General features: G+C 38.8%; 1 protein-coding gene across 6 annotated transcripts in view; it reads left to right on the top strand.

Annotated features, from left to right (window-relative positions):
- CAST (calpastatin) overlaps positions 1-19,154 on the top strand; it is a 66,030-nt gene extending 46,876 nt beyond the window's left edge. For 5 of the 6 annotated variants that reach the window (XM_075526194.1, XM_075526195.1, XM_075526197.1 and 2 more), the window contains 16 exons: positions 1,341-1,424; positions 2,450-2,497; positions 4,959-5,063; positions 5,351-5,452; positions 6,142-6,243; positions 7,297-7,380; positions 8,193-8,240; positions 8,409-8,504; positions 9,111-9,212; positions 10,218-10,319; positions 12,074-12,166; positions 13,044-13,097; positions 13,499-13,588; positions 15,512-15,591; positions 16,731-16,797; positions 17,887-19,154. In XM_075526194.1, coding sequence (XP_075382309.1) covers positions 1,341-1,424; positions 2,450-2,497; positions 4,959-5,063; positions 5,351-5,452; positions 6,142-6,243; positions 7,297-7,380; positions 8,193-8,240; positions 8,409-8,504; positions 9,111-9,212; positions 10,218-10,319; positions 12,074-12,166; positions 13,044-13,097; positions 13,499-13,588; positions 15,512-15,591; positions 16,731-16,788 — 1,248 coding nt within the window. In that variant the 3' untranslated portion in view covers positions 16,789-16,797; positions 17,887-19,154. The remainder of the gene's footprint in view (positions 1-1,340; positions 1,425-2,449; positions 2,498-4,958; positions 5,064-5,350; positions 5,453-6,141; positions 6,244-7,296; positions 7,381-8,192; positions 8,241-8,408; positions 8,505-9,110; positions 9,213-10,217; positions 10,320-12,073; positions 12,167-13,043; positions 13,098-13,498; positions 13,589-15,511; positions 15,592-16,730; positions 16,798-17,886) is intronic. The other variant, XM_075526196.1, reaches the window with a different exon arrangement.
- The last annotated feature ends 1,044 nt before the right edge of the window (positions 19,155-20,198 follow it).

Here is a 20,198-nt window from a genome sequence, read left to right on the forward strand (position 1 = left end):
CTTCTGCAAACTGACTGAGGGTGCACTCGATCCCTGCATCCAGATCATTGTTAAAGATGTTAAACAGAACTGGCCCCAACACAGAGCCCTGGGGAACACCACTTGTGACCGGCTGCCAACTGGAGTAAACTCCATTCACCATAACTCTCTGGACTCGGCCGTCCAGCCAGTTCTTTACCCAGCAAAGAGCACACCCGTCCAAGCCATGAGCTGCCAGCTTCTCCAGGAGAATGCTGTGGGAGACAGCGTCCAAGACTTTACTGAAGTCTAGATAGACAACATCCACAGCCTGTCCATCATCCACTAAGTGGGTCACCCTGTCATAGAAGGAGATGAGGTTGGTCAAGCAGGACCTGCTTTTCCTAAACCCATGCTGGCTGGGCTTGATCCCTTGGTTATCCTGGTTATCCCTTGGTTATTTCATTTGGCTATGCAAGCACACATACATACACCTTGCCCTGTGTTAGCTATAGTTGCTCTGTTTTTTTCCCCAAGCACTGGGTACAATTTATAGCAAGCTTTTGTTTTGCATGTATTTTCTGTTTGATTTTTAATTAACTTTTATGGGTTTTAGTGCATATAATCCTTTTTCTATCAGACCCCATTATCTTTCTAATTTGGGTCTTGCCTTTCATCTAAGAGTTTAGTTTTTCTTCAACAGTTAGATTTTAACAGGAGCCATGTGTTTGCATGTTAACTTTGACTTTCTAGTTTAGTTTTGCAAATTCTGCCTATAACCCTACCAATATCAGTTATTTTCCCCTGTCTTCACTAACAGCTCAGAGCAAAGAAATGAGTAGGGAAAGAGTAGGAAATAATTTTTTGCCAAGAGAAGATGTTGGAGCTCAATTTTGACAAAAAAGAGCATGTTGTATTGCAGATTCAGTCGGTCTGGGCCTTCAGGTAACTTAGTGGATACGTTGCTTCATGAAGGAGGTCCAGAAAATTAAAAACTGTGTTTCAGTAGGAGAGGTGAAAAAACAGAATTACAGCTTGTATAATCAGAGTGATGAAAACCAAGGAAACCTGAGGATTTTGTACACCCCAAAAATTCTAAAAGTACCTGCCACAAGGTTATGGCTCTGAATAGTGTCTGAAGTTTTTTAGAATTTAAAATAATATAGCTATATTCACATATGGCATTGATTCTTAAGCCATGATGATTTTACCACAAGAAATTTGATAGGAATAAATTGAGGAATTTTAATACCTTGATACATGGAATAATTTTATCTGATGCTAGTACTTCTTCAAACAGTAGGCTGAAGAATCTTGAAGTTGAGTGCACTTTGAGTTTTTATTTTAATTTCTCTAAGTGATTTTTTTTTGTTCTGTTTAAGGCAAAAGCTAAAGAGAAAAAAGAAGAAAAGGTTGGAGAACGTGATGATACGATACCTCCAGAATACAGGCTAACACCAGAGTTGGTAAGTTTTTCATATCTCCATTGCTTTGTAAATAGGGCACTGCGTCTGACACTTTGTTTCGTCACAGAGAGGGAAAGAACGTGCAGAAAACAACCAAAACTAGTATTTAATCAATACTTTTCTTTCTAGAAATAAACTAGAGATACAGAAATCACCAACAGGCTTTCTCCTGTTGGTGATTTCTGTATCTCTAGTTCCCTTCCCTTCCTTTGTGGGCATGACTGGGTTTCTTAGGCATTCTGAGCAAAGATCTGATCTTCCCAGGTCACACCTTCCTGCTCCAAGAGTGCTGTTACTTGTTTCTGATATTAAACCTCACTGTTGTACAATCCATCACTTTACAGAAGTGCTTTTGGGTATCACTTTGTAATGTAACCATGAAACACTGTTGTAAAATGGTATGAAAATTACACTCATTTTTTCAGATTGTCACTTCAAGTGATGGAGATTTGGTCAAGGTTAAGCAAAACAACAATAGAACTGAGATGTGTTTTCCATAAAGTTCAGAATTGAAAGGTTTTGTGATGGTTATTAGTATAACTCATGTTAACAAGGTTGCTGTATAAACTGGCCTTGCTGGAACTGAATGTTAACATTTTATTTTGAAAGGAGCAAGTTTTACCCCTCCTTTTAGAGATTTCAGGACTGCCTGACTGTAGACCTGGGATTTAACCCCTTATTTGTTCAAGTGCAAAAGTTTGGGTTTTGCATTCAAAGATGTTTTACTAGTGGATGAATTCCTGCTGGTTTATTGTGGAATTAATTCCTGCTGCATATTGATACTGATAGGAATGAACACTTTTTGGTCTCTTGGCCCATTTGTATTGTGCTGACATCACATTTGCTTTTTTTTTCCACTTACCTGGCCATGTAAGAATTCCCCCTGTTTAGGGGAATTCCTATTACTGTGTCACTGATTTCACCTTGTGTGTATCATTGATTTTATATTATTTTGCTGGTGATTATGGAGTATGGCACTTCTTATAACAATGGAAAAATGTCAATAATACTTACTTTACTTTTAGGATAAAGATGGAAAACCAATATTGCCAAAGCCTGAAGAGCAACCTAAGGTTAGAAAACTGACAATATTGTAGGAGTGTTAATAGATACCCTGTTTTCTCCCTCTCCTTCCTCACTTCTCTCTGTGCCATTGTGTAAGTCTCTTGGTCTGCTTGTGTGTTTACTTCCTTGCACAAAATCTGCTGATCTGAAGTGTCAAGTGAAAGTTGGTTTTATTGAAATTCACTGGCTGTGAATGAAGAGCTCGTGGTAAGAAAAAGGTTTAGCGATTACGAAGATAGGAGGGAGTTACAGAAATGACTGCTGCCACAAAGAAAAGCTGTATGGGAAGTTACTGTAAGGTATTCTGTAGAAGTCTATTGGAGCTTTTGAAGGACAGAGAGAGGCGAGGCAGAAAATCTTTTGTTTTCTTGACAGTTTCCTCTCATTAGTCATCAAATATAAAGGAACACGACTGGAAAGAAGGAAAAAGCTGCTGTGGACATTCTCCTAATCGCAAAGAACAACTTGAACTTTGCAAAAAATATCCATCGTGGCCTAGAAAGTGCAAGATAGTTTGAAAGGGAAAGTTACAAAGGTTAATTGAAATGGCACAGGAAGAAAGTGAAAATTAGGAAAAGCAAAGGAACTGTGCACTGAAGGAACTGAGGGCTGTGAGTTGAGGAGTGCTGCCAAAACTGGAAAAGCACAGGTAACCTCGGTTCTTCTGAAATGAGTGTGAAGGTCAGGACCAATCTAAGCGAGAATGACACTGTGCCTTTTTAGCAGAAATGTGAAGTCATTTGTATTATTCAAGGTTGAAATATGGAGGAATGCAAAGGCAGTGATGAAAAGACTTTACATCTCTGAATTTTCATGTCAGGTCTTAGACGAGCAATCGTCTTGAGTGGGTGATGAGAGCTGCACAGAAGGAATGCCTGCCAAGCATGTCATAAGGAAAAAAGAGCAGCTATGCTCTGAGGGAACCAGACACTAATGTTAGGAGACAAGTCTTCCTGTTTCACAGGGAGTACAAAGGAGACAGCACACACACAAAAAAAAAAAGCTCAGAAGAGGAACAGGCATGAGTTAAGGGAGGTTGGTTCACAGTGTGACTGAAGTCCAGTACAAAACCAAAGCAGAAGATGAACTCAGAATCATGAGGTCTTATGCCAAAAGAATTAAGTGGTTAGTAGAAGAATAAGTATTCCTATGCTTTTCCACCCCTATCAATCAGAGACACAAATATAATTGAATAGTTGTTCTGTAAGTGAATCACAGGGGTATCGAAGTCATATGTTGCAATATTTTTCTCAGCACTACTTCAATATTTGTAATTTGAAGAAGGCGACTTTGAGCAAGATGCATTCACCAATATTCCTGTGGTATCATGAGTAATTTAGATCTGTGAAACCAAAACTAGCAAAACAAAAAAGTTATGTCAATAGCTGAAAAACCTTCAGTCACTTACAGGTCTTCCTTGATTCCTGGTGAATGCCAAGGCTGTATTCCTTCATGATTTCAACTAGGGCTTCTGTTACTTTGGGCCTTCATTCTGCATACCCTTAAGCACATGCAGTGGCATTACTTTTGTGAAAAAAGTTGTTATTGCCTAAATGCTTTTTTGATTTAGTGGAGGAATTTAGTTGTTATGAAAAGTTGGACCTTATGTCATGAGACATTTAATGAAGACTTAGGGGCACTGATTGACAAAGGGAGGAAAGTGGGAGGGAAAATAAGAGACTTTCCTTTAGAAATTACATTTTATGTATTACGAATTTGACCAAATGAGCCCTAACCAATTAAATTCCACATAGCAAGTGAATGGTGATCACTGCTAGCAAAGATTTAAACATTTAGGTGTAAACAGTAGTTTGAAGGATCCCAGGAGCATTAGTAATAGATCATAGAAGTATCTAGATCACGTAGTATCAACAGATTGTAATAGATCCCACAGTAGGGAACTAAAACTGCAGTTTATTCACTTTTCCCTAAAACATGTGCAGTGAAAACCACTGAGTGTCAGCTGTCAGTGCACAAGCTAAGAGAACTTGCAGCTGACTCTGCCTCTGAGGGAACTCTACTTCTGCTGGAAAAAAAATTAAAATGGGAGAATGATAATCTGATGGTGCTGCTTTCCACTATCTATATGTAATTTATACTTGAAGTATTATAGCAACATGATGCTGTTACAGTAAATACTATCCAGTAAATATTAGCATTCCTTTTTTTGTTCTAATTAAGAGGTTGCATTTTCCTTTTCAGTAGCCCTGTAAACAGTATGGAACATAATGTTCTCTACATTATATTGACTTTTGATAACAAAGCAACTGACTCATTCTGAAAAGTGGTTCTCTTAATTTTGTGCCCTGTGAAATTCATGCTGTTTTGTTGCACGTAAATGTGAAATGTTATTTCAGTGTAGGCTACAAAAGTTTTCCTGCTTTCTGAGTAGTTGAAATATAATTCTTGGAAAAAACAAATTAAAAACAGGCAGTGAGTCACCTGTACCACATATGTCTTTTTTTGCAGCCTTTGAGTGAATCTGATCTTGTTGATGAATTTTCAAAAGACTTTGCCTGCCCTGCACAGCCTACAGTACAATCCAAACCATCGAAGCCCAGCAGCACATCCAAAGTATGTCTTTCTAGTTCACTGAAGATGCTGACACTGATAGTTTTGCTAAGACTTGATAATGCTACTGTTCTTTCAAGAAAAATCCTTTTTTTCCTGTTTTTTCCTCTCCTGCTGCTTTCAGTGGAACATGCAGTATTGGCACTTAGTCCTTAATTGAGGGTCTTCTACCTTTAAATTTAGACTTTTCTTTCTTGTTTTGTACTGTATTTAAAAAAAAGCCACTTAACAGGTACATTTTGGGTTTCTGAGCATATTCAGTAAAATGCAGTGTAATTGTTCTGTTTCAGAAGCCTTCCGATCCTGTGTCTGCAAAAACTACCAAGGATGAAGTAGTCCCTCGTGCCACAGCTTGCACTGTGCAGTCTTCAGCTCCATCAGCTGTGTCTTCAGTGAGTAGTCTTAGGTGGAGCTAAAGCAAAACGAAGTGCTTCATTTATGCAATGGTATAGCATATCGTCAAGATGCTTATTTCAGTATTGCATATTTTTCCTCCATAGAGGTAAGCCACAAAGGCTGAGTGCTGTCCAAAAAAATCAAGTCAAGCACAAACTGAACAGGGAAGGTCAGTGACCTTCTTAATAGAGGAAGTCAAACTGACAGTTCTTGTGGTCTGCTCTAGCTCTTAATGCTCTAAAAGGGATCCTGTTTCTGAACTTAATGGATACTGCAGGAAAAGACAAATTCTACAAAAAATCATAATTGTCCTACTGAATATTTCGGAAGGTTGCATTAATGGCTGACATTCTTGCATGTCTTCTCAGAATACATATGCTTCTATTAAAAAAACAAACCAAACCAAAAAAACCCCTGTGGAACATTTTAGCTGTGAGTAAGTCTTTGGAAAGGAGAAGCCTGTTAACAGAGCAACCCCTGTCAAAGTTTCCTTATGCCTTTAACTCGGCACATCCCAAGTATGTGAAGACAATTAGGGAGAGAAGCATTACAGTTTTTTAGTTTCCTTCTCAATTTTTACCTTCAGTAATGTGTGGCTGGCAGTGGTAGTATATAGACAGGTTTCTTCACCTGCAGCTGAACTCCAAACTAAGAATTGTTTTTTACTGTATCGATACCCTTACAGATTGGTCAGGTGGCAGATGAAGTAGTGGAAGCCTTGTCCAGTAGCCTAGGAAAGAGGGAGCCTGATCCAGATGAAAAGAAACCTGCTGTGGACAAAGTTAAGGTAGAGAAACAATCAGACCTCAAAAAATAGACTTTTGACGTAATTATCTTCAGTGTTACTGTATTTCCTCAGGCTAGAAGCAATTTAGAGATAATGTTTTCAGTTTTTTAAAAACAAAATTTACTTGTTAAACCGGTTGTGTTCTGCTTAGGAAGTACTAGTAGTGTACTAAATGTACAGTGAGTACATTATCTTAATCATTTTGCCTATTACAGTACAGTAGTTCCCTCAGCTTCTGCAAACTGCATTTGCTTAGTGTCTTACTGCTGAACAAAAGCAGAATTAACATGCACATCAGAGGTAGCATACAGTATGGTCCTTCTGAAGAAGGAACCAACTTTATGAGGAGTCGCTTAAATTAGGAGTGATACATAGAACTTTGTTTTTTTTCACTGATCTTGTTATTTTAACAGGGAGCCTTAAGTAAGTCACTGAAATATGTGTATTCTGTCTAAGGGAATGCTGTTCGTAGTCACAGTCTGAATGCCCCCATTTGCCACCCCAAACCATGGGCCAGATGGTATTGACTGGAGCCAAAAATAGAGGACAGCTCTTCTGGTGGTCTGGAACTCTATGAAGTGAAAGTTCCCAAAGTTGGCTTTACTACCTTTTCTTAGTTGTCATCTTCCAACATGACTTGTATAGGGGATAGTCCTTTTTGAAGTTGGCTACCGATTTCTCTGTTCAGCCTTCCTTTGCATGCATCCCAGGTAGCTGTTGAGTGGATTTCCAAAAAAGTCAAGAATTAAGACTCAGAGGTATAATGCTATTTTGTTATTGGTCCATGCTTGTCTGTTTACTTAACTCTGTTGATCCTCACTGAAGTAGGTAGAGCTACTTCTGATACCCACAGGCAGAAACAGGCAGAGAAATGAAGGCTTTCTCAAGAGAAAAGGGTTTTCTTTTAATTTGCATGAGATTTTTGTCTGGTAGTTGGATTGAAAGACTAATTTGAATCAGTAGACTGAAGACTTTGAAAGCTTGCTCATGTGCACATCTGTTGGGATGTAGTTATTTGGGTTTATTAATATTATTTTTATTTTGTCTGCATAGGAGAAAACCAAACAGGAAGAATGCAAAAAACTGGGTGAAGACGAAGAAACAATTCCTCCAGAGTACAGATTAACAGAAGCAAAAGTAATTTATTTAATGTGCTGTTTTAGTCTTACTTTCCTTTCATTCCTCAGAATATATGGATGAAACTGAAACTCCATTTCATTTTGAAATGTTGCTGTTCAGTTCAGGTATTTTTATAGTATATAAAAATTCCGGTTTGTAGTTCCTGAATATCTGACATCTATCATTAGATGCCTGCATAGTCACAGAAGTGGTTTAGATGCAAGTACCTACATATGAATAATTTTGGCTGAGATTGGTGCACTGGAGTCTTTCATTAGCTTTTTGTATTTTAGAACTTAACAAATTGTGATTGGTCAAAGCTGTTGAAAAAACCCTGCGCTTCAAGGTGCTATTTTTGCAAACGTCACCACACAACTCATTTGACATAAATGGGTTGCTTAGGTATAGCCAAAATTTGCACAACACCTGCCACAGCTGCCGGTGTGAAAAGATACTGCCTTTCTGGACTCTGCATCCAGGAATATTGTTACCAATCTGGAAGTTGGGGGTTTATTTGTTAATTGTGCTATTTCCTGGAAATTCAATTGGATCCTATTCAAATCCTATTCAATTGGAAATTGAAACACAAAGTAGGGAAGCTCAGAATCCCACACACTGAATCACTTTTCAGCACTTAGATGCTTCTAAGTTACAGGACCTGGAATTTTTAAATGACACCTTGAGTAACAGCGGTAGATGCTAGAGGTTACTAGCTAGATCATTTTCTTGTGTAATACTGTCTGTCGTTCAGTGAACGCTCTCAGAGTACTTGTATTGCAATGTTGTTTAAAGGCTGCTTGGTTTAATGTAAGGAGCTTTTTCTTTTGTAGGATAAAGATGGAAAACCACTCTTACCAAAACCTGAAGAAAAGTTCCAGGTAAGAAAGTGAATATTCAGATAAATGCTTCATTCATTAATTTCTTACTCAAATGTCGGTAAGGATCCCCAGTCTTCCAGTTTAAAAATGGAGATAGGCTGTGTTGCCTGCTGACTTTTTAATAGATGAAAAGGCTTAAAAGCCTCTTTTTTTTTTTTTTTCTTTTAGCCTATGAGTGAAAATGATCTTTTAGAGGGTTTGACAGAAGGATTTTCCTGTTCTCCATCCCCATCTGCACCTTTACCTACACCAACTGTAATAAAGGTGAGTATATTTGATTTCTGAAAATCTGTTTTATTTTCAAATTGTTTCAGTAATCTTGATATTTTGTTTCCTTTAAAGTTTAAGTAAACTTTCTTAAATAAAACTCAGTAAATAAAAATTTTAAATATTTTTTGCAATATGTTAATAGAGAGCAGGACTTTAATAATTAGAAAAAACTAGGTAAGTTAGTTGTCATATCTTTTTACCAGTTACTTGCATAAATAATGCTTTGCAGTTGAGACTTTATAAAGTGTTGCTTAGGAATATAGTAATATATGAATATTGTAACATAACGATGAAATAGATTTCATCGGCTTGATGAAATCTTAGCTCCTCCGCAGTCATATAAAATCTGCCTCTGACTTAAGCTATGCCAGGGTTTAACCCAGTAGTTGAGATGAAAGATTGAATGTGAACAAACTGAGATGCAAAACAGTTGCACAGTGCTTCTCAGGAAGGGGGTTCAATCTGAAATAAGCAGAGCTTCTAAGAAAAATAAAGTCCTAGAAATAAACTGTATGGGCATTGCATTTTAGATGCGTGGAATGCGATGCATATTTTTCTCTTAGTCCTTTGTGTTAGTGATGATGCTGTGTCTTGTTTCAGAAAACCAAGGAGGGTAAAAAGCCTGCAGATTCCTCGGACGTTATCTCTGCTGCTACAGTTTCTTCAGTGCACTCAGCAGCTCCTCCTCTAGCTTCTACCTCAGTAAGCAACCTCTTCTGTAGATCCTTATCTAGGATCTACATTTCTTTGCCAGGAGGGTGGTCAAGCACTGGAACAGGCTTCCTGGAGAGGTGGTCGATGCCCCAAGCCTGTCAGTGTTTAAGAGGCGTTTGGACAATGCCCTTAATAACATGCTTTAACTTTTGGTCAGCCCTGAAGCAGTCAGGCAGTTGGACTAGATGATCGTTGCAGGCTTGGGCCTTTAGCCGAACCACGCCTTTCTTTTCCTGGTTAGGTAATAAGTACATTTAAAATAATAATAGTGTAGTCATTACCATAGTGGCAAAGTCATCTGTAAAGCCTATAAAAGGACGAGTTCAAGGTTAATGGAGGGACAGGCAGCACCATGACCTCCTTTTAATACCAGAAGTTCCCTTCGTTGCGTTTAGTGGTAGTGTTGCATGCCGCCTCCTTTCTCCATTTTCATACGTGCAGTGGGAGCTCCCTCTAGTGTTTCCAGCCTAATTTGAAAAGGGACTACAAAGCTCCTCCCACCTGGGTTTTAGTTGGTTTTAAGGGCTTTTTCTCTAACCAGTGTTTGAATAAAACTGGTGTGAATTAGCAAAAGGCCATACATCTTGTGAAGATAAAATGTTAACAAGTTTTAATTCAGATTGACACTTCCTTAGCAGCTAATCTGGAGTCATAATGTTGTTTGCAAAAGGAATGGCAATTACCGAAAAACAATCTTTTCATAGAACTCTTCTCCTTAGATCAGTTAGGCTTATGTGTAACAAAAAAAAAAGGCATTAAAATAAATTCCGTAACCCCTTACTGATATTATGTTTTCTGTAGGTCTAAATATTTTGTAATTTTTTTCCCCAGCTATTGCAGTACATTGAAATTACAACAGGAGAGGTGATTGTTCATTGTTCACTGAAGTTGACAGTTCATTAGTCAGTACTTACAATAGCTTGATGAAGTGAATTATTTTTACAGCTGATTTGCTTTCACATTCATTTCTTGAATGTGTTTATACTTTGTTAGGGAGGAAAAGTGATGGATGAAGCCTTGGATCTCCTGTCTGATTCCCTGGGACAGAGGGAACCCGACCCTGATGAGAACAAACCAGTTGTGGATAAAGTAAAGGTAACAAAAGACATTCTGAAACGTGTGTGGTCAGGGGCAGACACCAAACAAAAAACAAACAAACAAACAAAAAACTGATATGCTTACCTTATTTCTTTGAGATTTTTTAAAAAATGGTATAAGGTAATATTTCTTACATACTCATAGGAGTACACGGCATGTGATTTTCAGATGTAGAAGTAAGGTTACTAGAAAAAAACAACATACTCTTATGTTGTCCTACATGTAGGCATATCAATCAGTTCACTTAAATGTTTTTTGCTTCTAAGCATGCACTCTTCAGTCAGCTGGATTACTTGTGGTTTTTTGTGAAAAATGTTCAATTAGTTAACACACTTTAGCCGCTTGGTGGTAAGTGTTGAAATATTACAGGAAATTTGCAATAATTTGATTTCAGTGCCTTTTATTGTCATTATTCTAATTTTTCAGGTGTCTCCGCTGGCCTCTGTTTGTAAAATCAATTTTGTGGCCTTCTTTTTGTCAAACTTTGACTTTTATAACGCCACGAATACCAAGTTCATCAACGAACATGTTCATTTAATCAGTCCCATTTTTTAACTTGCTTGTTTCTGCTTGTTTTGTCTTCATTCAGTCTTTCTTTGTATAATTGTATAAAGACCTTTCTGCTAATAAGAAAAACAGATGCATTTCTGCACAGTAGTAAATTACTACAAAAGTAATAGTAAATTGTAAACTGAAATACTTAAGGTAAAGGACATTACTGGAGAAAAAAAAAACACCATAAGCTGCCCATGAATAAATTTAGGCTGGAATCTAGAAGGAGATTTCTACTCTCAGACCAGGCTCCAGTGCGGAGGTTGTTGGCTGCCTTAGGAACAGGTTTATACAGTCTGGGCAGCATTGTCCCTTGCCATAGCAAGGGAGTGAACGCTTCATGTGCAAGATCTCAGCAACTCCTGTGCTTCAGTGGAGCTGTTGGAGCCCAGCTTTCTTCATGTGTTGCTCTTTACAACAAAGGCATGGAAAATGCTTACACTGGATGAAAAAAGTTTCAAAAAGAAGAGGTTCTTAAAATGCCTGCGTTAACAAATACAAAAATATTATTCAACAATATGCTTAGAAACCTACTTGTATCTAAACCAGGTATTGCATTAGGCGTGTTTCTAGTATGTTTGCCAGAAATCAAAGCAGCATAAATGGAAAAATAAGTGTAGTGGAAGGAATGCTTTCCTCCTTGATGCGGTTTTCAGGAGCCTGTGGTGCTCTGCCTTGTAGTTGTGTTGGATTTTAAACTGACTCTGGCTCCTGAGTCTGATGAGAAGTGTAAGCCACTCTTGGTCAGTTTGGGTGTGAGCTGGAGAAGTGCCCTGGGTTTTGCTAAAGGTACTCAGATGCATTCATGGGTAAGACATTGCAAGAACGTCAGTTCTGTGTTAAAGCTACAGTGCATGGATGAGATTGGATGCAGAAGTATGGAATTACTCCTTTTAGTCATAATGTTAAAAAGCAGAACTGAAAGTTGACATAACTGCTTTTTTATGTTGAGATGCTGCTGTGTATATATATGTTTAACTTATTAAATGTGTACACTTACTGAGAGCTAGTAAATTTAAAACTTTCAGGCATGAAGCACACTTCATAGTGAAATACATATATGGTTTTTTTTCTGGTAGTTTTGAAATTTTAAATTCTAAAAAGGCAGCTGTCCTAAGTTTAATGAGCACTCTTGACTTGCTGTTTGCTAATGTTTCTAACATAAGTATTAAAGTTGTTAAAAAATTAAATGCTTTCAGGAAGAGGCTAAATCTGAACACAGAGACAAACTTGGAGAAAGGGATGATACTATCCCACCTGACTATCGAAAACTTCTGGAGTCAGGTGAGCAGGTAAGGAAAAGCTTTGTTAGTTTTTATTTAGCTGTCTTATTGCAACACCAGGAATTTGTGCATATGAGCCAGTCTGTCCTCTTTGGAATTATGGGGAGAAGAGGGAAGCTGAGTAAGTGAGTAAGTGTGTGTATTGTGTGTATTACATCTATGTATTAGGGTTAAACATGTAAATATCCTACACTTAGAGTAGCTCTGTATCTCCTTGCATGCATTTAATTAAAAAAACAAATGACACCACCCTTCCCCCAAAAAGGGGTTTTTTTCTTTTCTTAAATCAGGCAATCTGAACAAATAAATCACTTTGAACCACTCAGTAGCAATCAGTGTCCTGGAGATTTAGCAGTATAGGTTCCAGTTACACTGGCTCAGTGTTTTAGGTGCTTGGGAAAACCAGGTGAAAAAATAGGGTGTCTCCCTTGAAACAGCTTGGCTTTATAGTCTCCTTTTAAAGAGGAGATACTGGCAAACTGTGGGTAACAATGCTTTTTCATTCCAAGTAGTTTTGTGCCAAGTTTGGGGACAAAGTGTATATACAGGTATTAATTGGTGGTATACCTAAAGGCCTGTGAAACTGCCATTCACTGGAGCAAGTGACTGCTCTGACAGTGATTTGATCTTTTCTGGATCAGGAAACTGTTTTTCCAGTAGACTATAAGGTTAGAAAGATGATCTCTCAGATGTAGTCAAAGTAATAGAGCTTGAAAATACATCGTGAACTGACTTGGAATACATGGCATGAGGAATAAAGTAATCAGTTCAGAGTGGTTCAGCTTCCTTGGAAATCTGTAAACTCCCAATGTCGTACATAAGTATTTGTATCCTAAAACTAATCTGACCAGCTCAAAATGAGGATGTAATCTTTCTTCTTCCCAAGGGTAAACCAGTAAAGCCAACAGCAAAGGATGATGTGAAACACAAAGAACAAAAGGTAACATTTATGATATTTTTGTTCCGTGTTTGTTTCATGCTGTGTGCTTTGATCTTTTTTTCGAAGTAGCGTCATTGTAGGCTCATGGCGTGATTCATTGCAAATTCTCATAAATGCTATTGAATGCAGTAGGTAATAGTGTAGACAGTAAAACTTTTGTGAAGTGTAACTCTTCACAATAAATAAGTTTTTATGCACAACTGTGAACGTTCAGGTCCAGTATTCAAATTGTGCATCTTGGAAACCTCAAATAGATACCTCTGTTCTAACACATGTGTAGAGCTCAGGTATGTGTCTCTTTTAAGAAAGGGATAATTAAAGCAGACATAAATTCTTGAAACATTAATTTGACTGTGGGAAATATTGCATGTTGTATGACTTCAGAATTAAAATTATTGCAGAAGCCTACAGATGACTCTGCAGCTATTGATGCCCTATCAGGTGACTTTGACACTTGTGCAAAGGCTCCTGCCACACCACAGCCCTCAAAGGTAAGACATTTTCTGCTAATAACTTGCAAAATAAACAGTTTTTCACTACTCTGTGGAAGTTCCTCACTTTTTTTGCAGTACCTCAGTTTAGGTTTAGAGGTAGCCTCTTTGGAAGATGCTGTCAGATGTAGTGATTGTCTTACTACTGTAATGCAAGTTTGATGCATCTTGCTGTGTACTAAATATTTGGAAGAAGGAAGGTTTGTGGTATTTAAGGTCTTTTAGACAGGTAAGACAGGCTTGGAGAAGTGAATTGAGCAGAGAATCGTGGTAACAGTTTTTGTACAGATTAGAGTGGTCAAAAAATGTAGAGAGGCAGAGAAATCTTTATTCAACGATTGCATGCACTACCTAGTGATAGTTGTAGGCTGGAACTGTAAAACAGTTCAAGAGGGTTTTCCAAAGAGAAATGCTAGGAGTAGAAAAGAGGTTTAGGTGTGTTAGGGAAAACAGTAGAGCTGACAAGAAAAATGAAGGAGGAATGGACTGGAGAGGTCTTGTAATGAGAAATGGAGTGGTTTTTTGTCATATAATCATCTTAAACACAGCTGACAAACACCTGTCAGACTTTTCCCAGGAAAGTGCTGCACATGCGGGGCTATATGAAATGAACTAGCAGTGGAAGCTGCGTAAATCTGAAGGTCACCAACATGAGGGTGGTGTTTGAGAAAGGATGGTTGTGCTGGGAAAGAGTGTGAAGAAGGGGACTGAGATTTGGTCCATATGTGAGGAGAATCACTGTCAGACATGCTTTCTGCTTGCTCTTAACCCGGCATTTGTTACCTTGAGCTTGGACACAGGGAGAGGCCTTGCATGGCTTTGAGACATCTGCCATGCCACTACAGTCACCTCACATGGTTCCTTGGCAGAGGAACAGAAGGATGCTCTGGGACAGCTGGTGTGAAAATCATGGACTCCTTTTGTTTTCTACAAGCGCTCAAAGTGGTTAAGAACCAGTAACTCCCTCATTAGCCATCTGCTCTCTTACCCTGTATGTGACGTGTTCTGTCCTATGCCCTGGTCCCTCACCTACAGGCAGAGGGAATGGTACACGCTTTTTTGAACGGTGACTAGTTTTTGTACTCAGCTGGTTAAAGCAGCTGCCGCTGTCTCTCATCTGCTACTGACTCCTGTCCCTGCCTTTCTCCTGCAGTAGTGACCTGCCTGCTTCCTGCAAGGAGAAAGAAAAAAAACAAAGCTTGAATTTACAAGATCTTTGATCATTGACCAAAACAGTGTATTAGCAGTAAAAAATTAAATCCCTTGGACAGGCACAGCTGTGGAAGCATAACCAGTTCCCAAGTGAAATTCTGCATTAGCTTCCTTAAGCTCATACTACCAGGCACCGAGTTACCAAGAGTGAATTATAAGTTTGTCCATACTTAAAATGTTGATTATGATTATCCGTGCTTTTATGCTGTGTCTGTTCCTCTCCTGAGGGGCAGAGAAGAAGCAGCTTTTAAACTGAAGTTCAAATCAGATGTAATTCCTGGGAGGAAATAGCTGTGTTTCCAAATAGCTTTTCTGACCACTGCAGTGCTTCCCCAAGTGCTTACCTTGACACCGAATCCTCAGCTGGCTTAAGACAAACTATTGGTGTTTTAGGTGCTGTTTTATTTGGTTATGAACTTTGGAGCTAAATCTTCTGCTGCAACATTATTGCTTTGTAGTAAAATCTGTCCATATGTACCAGCTTTTTTATCTGTCTATGCTTTGTGGTGCCCCAGTCTCCCCAATATTAAACAAGGCTCCATATTCCAGCTTGCTGTGGCCTAAGGGCAGTAATTACATGCATGCATCACGCATTGAGCGCTCTCCCACCTTACCAACCACATATAAAATAATGTGTTATAGCAGATGTCAAAGCAGGAGCCATTAATTCTCTATTCTGTTAGTAACTGTAATTATTTTTTTTCTTTGGAGTGTAGGACAAAAGTGGAAAGGAAACCATCACCACTAAACCGACCCCAAAGGATAAAGGAAAACCCAAAGACCCTAAAACGGTAAAAATGTACATATTATAATACAGATAGTCATGGTTACCATCCACTATGAACATGAAAGATGGTCAACTGGATTTTGGATTCATATTACATGGATATTACTTCGGAGAGAATTTTACATCAATAGGTTGAACTTCATCCATTTTTATAAGCACGTGCATAGGAGAAAAGCACCTGTCTATTTCAAGGGAAATTTTCAATAAATGGGGGCTAAAAAATGTTTCTTTCAGACAGAGTGTGGTCTTCTGCAGGGGGCTCAGTGCATGCTCCGCAGGCTCCTCATTCCCATATTTGCTGATCTAAGAGTCACACTTCACATGCCTATAGCTGCCTCAGAATCCCTGTCACTTCTCTCTTTTCTTGACAATTTTAAGTAACAGCATTCTAAAAGTGATTAGAATGTACTCCTTCAACCACACGTCCTTTTCTCAAGTTATGATCATAATTTATTAAAAAAAAAAAGAATGAAAACCTACATATAGTCATAAATAAGTATGCAGAATGAATCTGGAAAAGGAAGGCAGTTGTTTCTAGATTTAAAAAAAAAAAAAAAAAAAGAAGTTGCTTGGCTTTTGCCATCCAGAAATACAGGAGATGGATTTATGTAAGGGTGAAACTTTTCCCATCACATTGTTCTCTCACAGGGTACGTGCAGGTAGATGCCTGAATCAGATGGTAACATCTGCTCTGGAAATTTTATGTTTCACGTTTCAAGTGATGGGATTTTTCTTTATTACAAAATTGCCGCACATGCCTTTTGTGTAACAACAGAACAGTCTTACAATTTCCGATTTAAAATTGGGGGGGATGTCTTTAACTCCTCTTCAGAAGGGTGTCTTTTTTAATATTCTGAGTTGTGACTGGATCACTAGCATGGGTAAAAGGATGTTGAGAAATAGGATATATGAAGAGGTCAGCCACAGCCCTCTTTATGTGAAACAAAGTAAGTGATGGTGGAAAAATGAAAATATATATACACAACAGAAGCTACAAATACTATTGCTAAACTTTCTGTATTTCAAGTGCAGATCATATTTCTGTCTGAACTGTGACTTCTGATGAGTATCTGTCACTGGTTTATTTCAGATTTTACTTTAGTTCACTGTTTCTTACTATCTCATGCTTCTCTTGCTCTTTAGGCAAAGGGACAGTCCTCCAGCAGCAAATCTGAGAAGCAGAAAACAAGCTAAACGTTAACATCATTGGGTGAGGTTTCTTCCTCTCTATTCTCTGAACAAAGACAAGTCATGCTAGTGTTACTAAAGCTAAGTTTTGTTGACAGTCTTTTAACTGAACCAAGACATGATTAGAGATGCTGTTAGACACACTTGGAATGACTTTGAACTTCAGTGTTCCTAGGCAGAAGAGGCCTTACTTTATTTCACACCCTTTGTCCCTACAGCTTCTGCAGAATTACTTCATGTAGCTAAATTCCTTCAGGTTCATGTAACTAAGGATTCCAAGGCATGACATACTGCTTCCCTAGTAAGACTTTTTACAGAGTAATGAAGACCAAATACATCTCAACTGGTTGTTTTTATCTTTAGGACAGTGAGCTTATGTCATTATTTCTGCACCAGGCTAATTTCGGAACAGTGTCCAGAACAGATATAAAAAGCCCCACAGCTAAGCTGGCAGGTATAGCAGGTTTCAGCAACTTGCTCTCAGCTTTCCTGGCACAAACACAGCCTCGTTCTGTGCACGTGTTCCACCGCCACCATGTACTTCTTTGTAGTTAGCTTGATCAAACCCTTAACGTAAGAGTAAGTAATTGGAGTCTTTCATCATCATCGTTAGTTCATGGAAGTATTCATGTAACTACACTTTGATGCTTGATGCAAGTGCTTCAGGCTGGAGGGTTTCCTGGCATGTGGAGGAGAGAGGCAAGGGCACATCCAGTGCCGGACTCTGTCCACCTGCCTGCCAGCCAGGAGGGTCTGAGTTCTGGCTTTCTGAAGAACCTGCACAGGAGCCTCTCTCCTCTGACTGCAGAGGCAGTCCTGGCTCCTCTGAGAGTATGAGTAATTATATGGAGCAAAATCCTGTGTGAAGATTCGGCAACCGACTTCACACGGGCAAGACAAAGATGCATTGTTACTGCGTATAGTGGACTGCTACCCTCACTGCAGTATCACTTTCAAACAGTACCTAGTCTCTTGTTATATTAAGTCTTCCTGGATTTCTTTCTGTCAATAGAGACTTATGTTTCCAATAATTCTTCCCATATTTAATTTGTGAAATTTTTTCCAAGTTAAAGATAAGCACTCTAACTTTTTTTCTCTTTCTTCCCGCCAGGATCCTGGCACATCATGTAAAATGTCTTCTTTCTGTTGCCGGATAATTCTTCCTGAAGAACAAAAACTGATGCAAAAAGCATGTGGTTATTCTGGGTGGTTTTTGTACAGTGGTACTTGCTGGACTTTTTCCATGTTTTCTTTTTTCCCAGTAGTAGACTAAGGTGGTGTTTTTTTTTTCCCTAGCCATTTGTTTTATCATACTCATATTCTTTGACTTTTTTGTAATTTTCTTCAGTTTTCAGAGGGAAAGAATGCTTTATATTTGCAAGAAATATATTTCATAAATGAATAGCAATGCCAAAAAAAAAATCTGCAGACTTTTGCACATAATCTCCACATAGTGCCTGTAAATCTCAGAAGAATTTGTATGTGCTAGCATTTTTAACATTGCAGTGAATGCCTTAAGTATTCTGGAACATAACGAGCTTTAGTTATCCTCAGCCCACCTCAGCCTGGCTGTGCAGTCTTTCCTCAAGCCAGTCCCTGGCAGGAAACCATAGGTAAGCTGTGGGTAGCTAAAGAATGAGAAACTGGGGATTAACCGCTTCATCAAGCGCATCTAGTAGTAAAACAGGTATTTTGGATGTTGCCTTAACTGTAGTTAAAACAACAAAAACACGCCAGATAAGGATTTTAGTGTTTTTTTTTTTTTATTTCCAATCATATCTGTACTGTTATCTCATAGTTTCAGGAGTCTCCTGGACTGAACAAATACAAATCCTGGTGTAACAGTGACACCGTTACCATCACAGAAGAGGAAATAAAGAATGTACATGAGCCTTAGCAGAGATCAAAGAGAAGTTCAGGTCAACAGGCGGACTTTTTTTTCTTTTACTTTGCACTGTTTCTAGTCCTAGCTTCTGTTCCTCGCACTGCAGAAGGGAATGCAGAAATAGGGCAGAAGTTAATGCTGCAAGGAACAATGTCATATTCACCTGCTCTGCAAGAGAACAGGCACGAGTCGGCACCTCTCAAGTCTGCTGCAGACAGGGCTGTTGCCGCTGAGGTGTGCCAAGTGCCTCCATGTGTTTTCCTCTGTCTTCATAACCTGCAGAACATATTTTTGCACATCCTTACACATGTACTGCTTCACCATTAGCTTGCAGAGGAAGCATACCAACATTTGTACTGATACCAAAATCTGACTCCAGTATGTAGTGTTGCAGACAGAGACAGCCTGGAGATTTAAGTTGGGGATATTTAGACTTTTGACTGTACTTTGCAGTCTGTACTGAGAACCTGTGTCACACTAATAAAGTTTTTAAGAATGCATTATGATGTTCATAACTATTCATTTATTACTGGTGTTATCTGAATAGGTGCTGTAAGACAAACCCTAGAAATAATTAAAAACCCCAAACATTGGCATATTAAAACTGAGTATGTGTTAAAAAACCCCCTGCAAAATACTTGTCAGTAGTGCTTCATGAAGGCCCTCACTGATCACTGATCTGATCAAGATCCACCTACAGTTTTTCCCCTTTCCTTTGGTTCTCAAAGCTGTATCGCAGTTAACGAGGACCAAATTTAACTTGCGGACTCCTGTTGTGTAGGGAAGCAGTTAAAGGATTAAGACGTAAGCACAAGAGTTTTCAGAAACGAAGTGATTACTTTGCTGAAAAACTCCACTTAGAATTTTTTGTTGACACGTACAATATACAAATGATTAACAGCCATTCTCAGGCGACAGAAGAAACACTGTGTTTTAATGAAGTATGTGAGCCCTGCCCAGCATCCCTGTACCTGTTCGGATTCTCTCTGGAGTGTGCAGACAAGCAGTTCAGCCTTAGGTGCTTCTGCTTGTGTCAGCATGCTTCCGTCACAGCACACGGAAGTCTAAAATGTTTATTAGTGTCCACTCATGCAGCTCCATCAGTGACATGTGTTGAGATAAATGACATATCAACACGTGATGTTCTGTAGAGAGGGCTGCAAGGCATCTGGATACACACTGGCTAATTGAGGCTTCCTCAATTAAAAAAAAAGGGGGGGGGGGGGGGTGCAGAGCAAGAAGGGGGCTGCGGTATGGGGAGGGCAAGGAGTACTACTTAGTATTTCCCCGAAGTTGAGAAACTGAAGATGAAGTTGTTAAAGCAGAAAACAGCAATGCAAATTACTGCTTGCAACAGCAAAAGATATGAATGTGCAAAATGACACAAATGAAGTACTTTATCTAGAATTCCTGTTTCCCTTAATGAGTTAAGAGGTACAAGATGCCTTGTATGTTAAATGATACTGTTGCGCCAAAAATTGGGGTTCGTTTACCCAGTGCCTGAAATGCCAATACACAGAGCAGAGGTACTTTATTGC

Source organism: Mycteria americana, chromosome Z (genome assembly GCF_035582795.1).
Source record: "Mycteria americana isolate JAX WOST 10 ecotype Jacksonville Zoo and Gardens chromosome Z, USCA_MyAme_1.0, whole genome shotgun sequence".
Taxonomy (NCBI): domain Eukaryota; kingdom Metazoa; phylum Chordata; class Aves; order Ciconiiformes; family Ciconiidae; genus Mycteria; species Mycteria americana.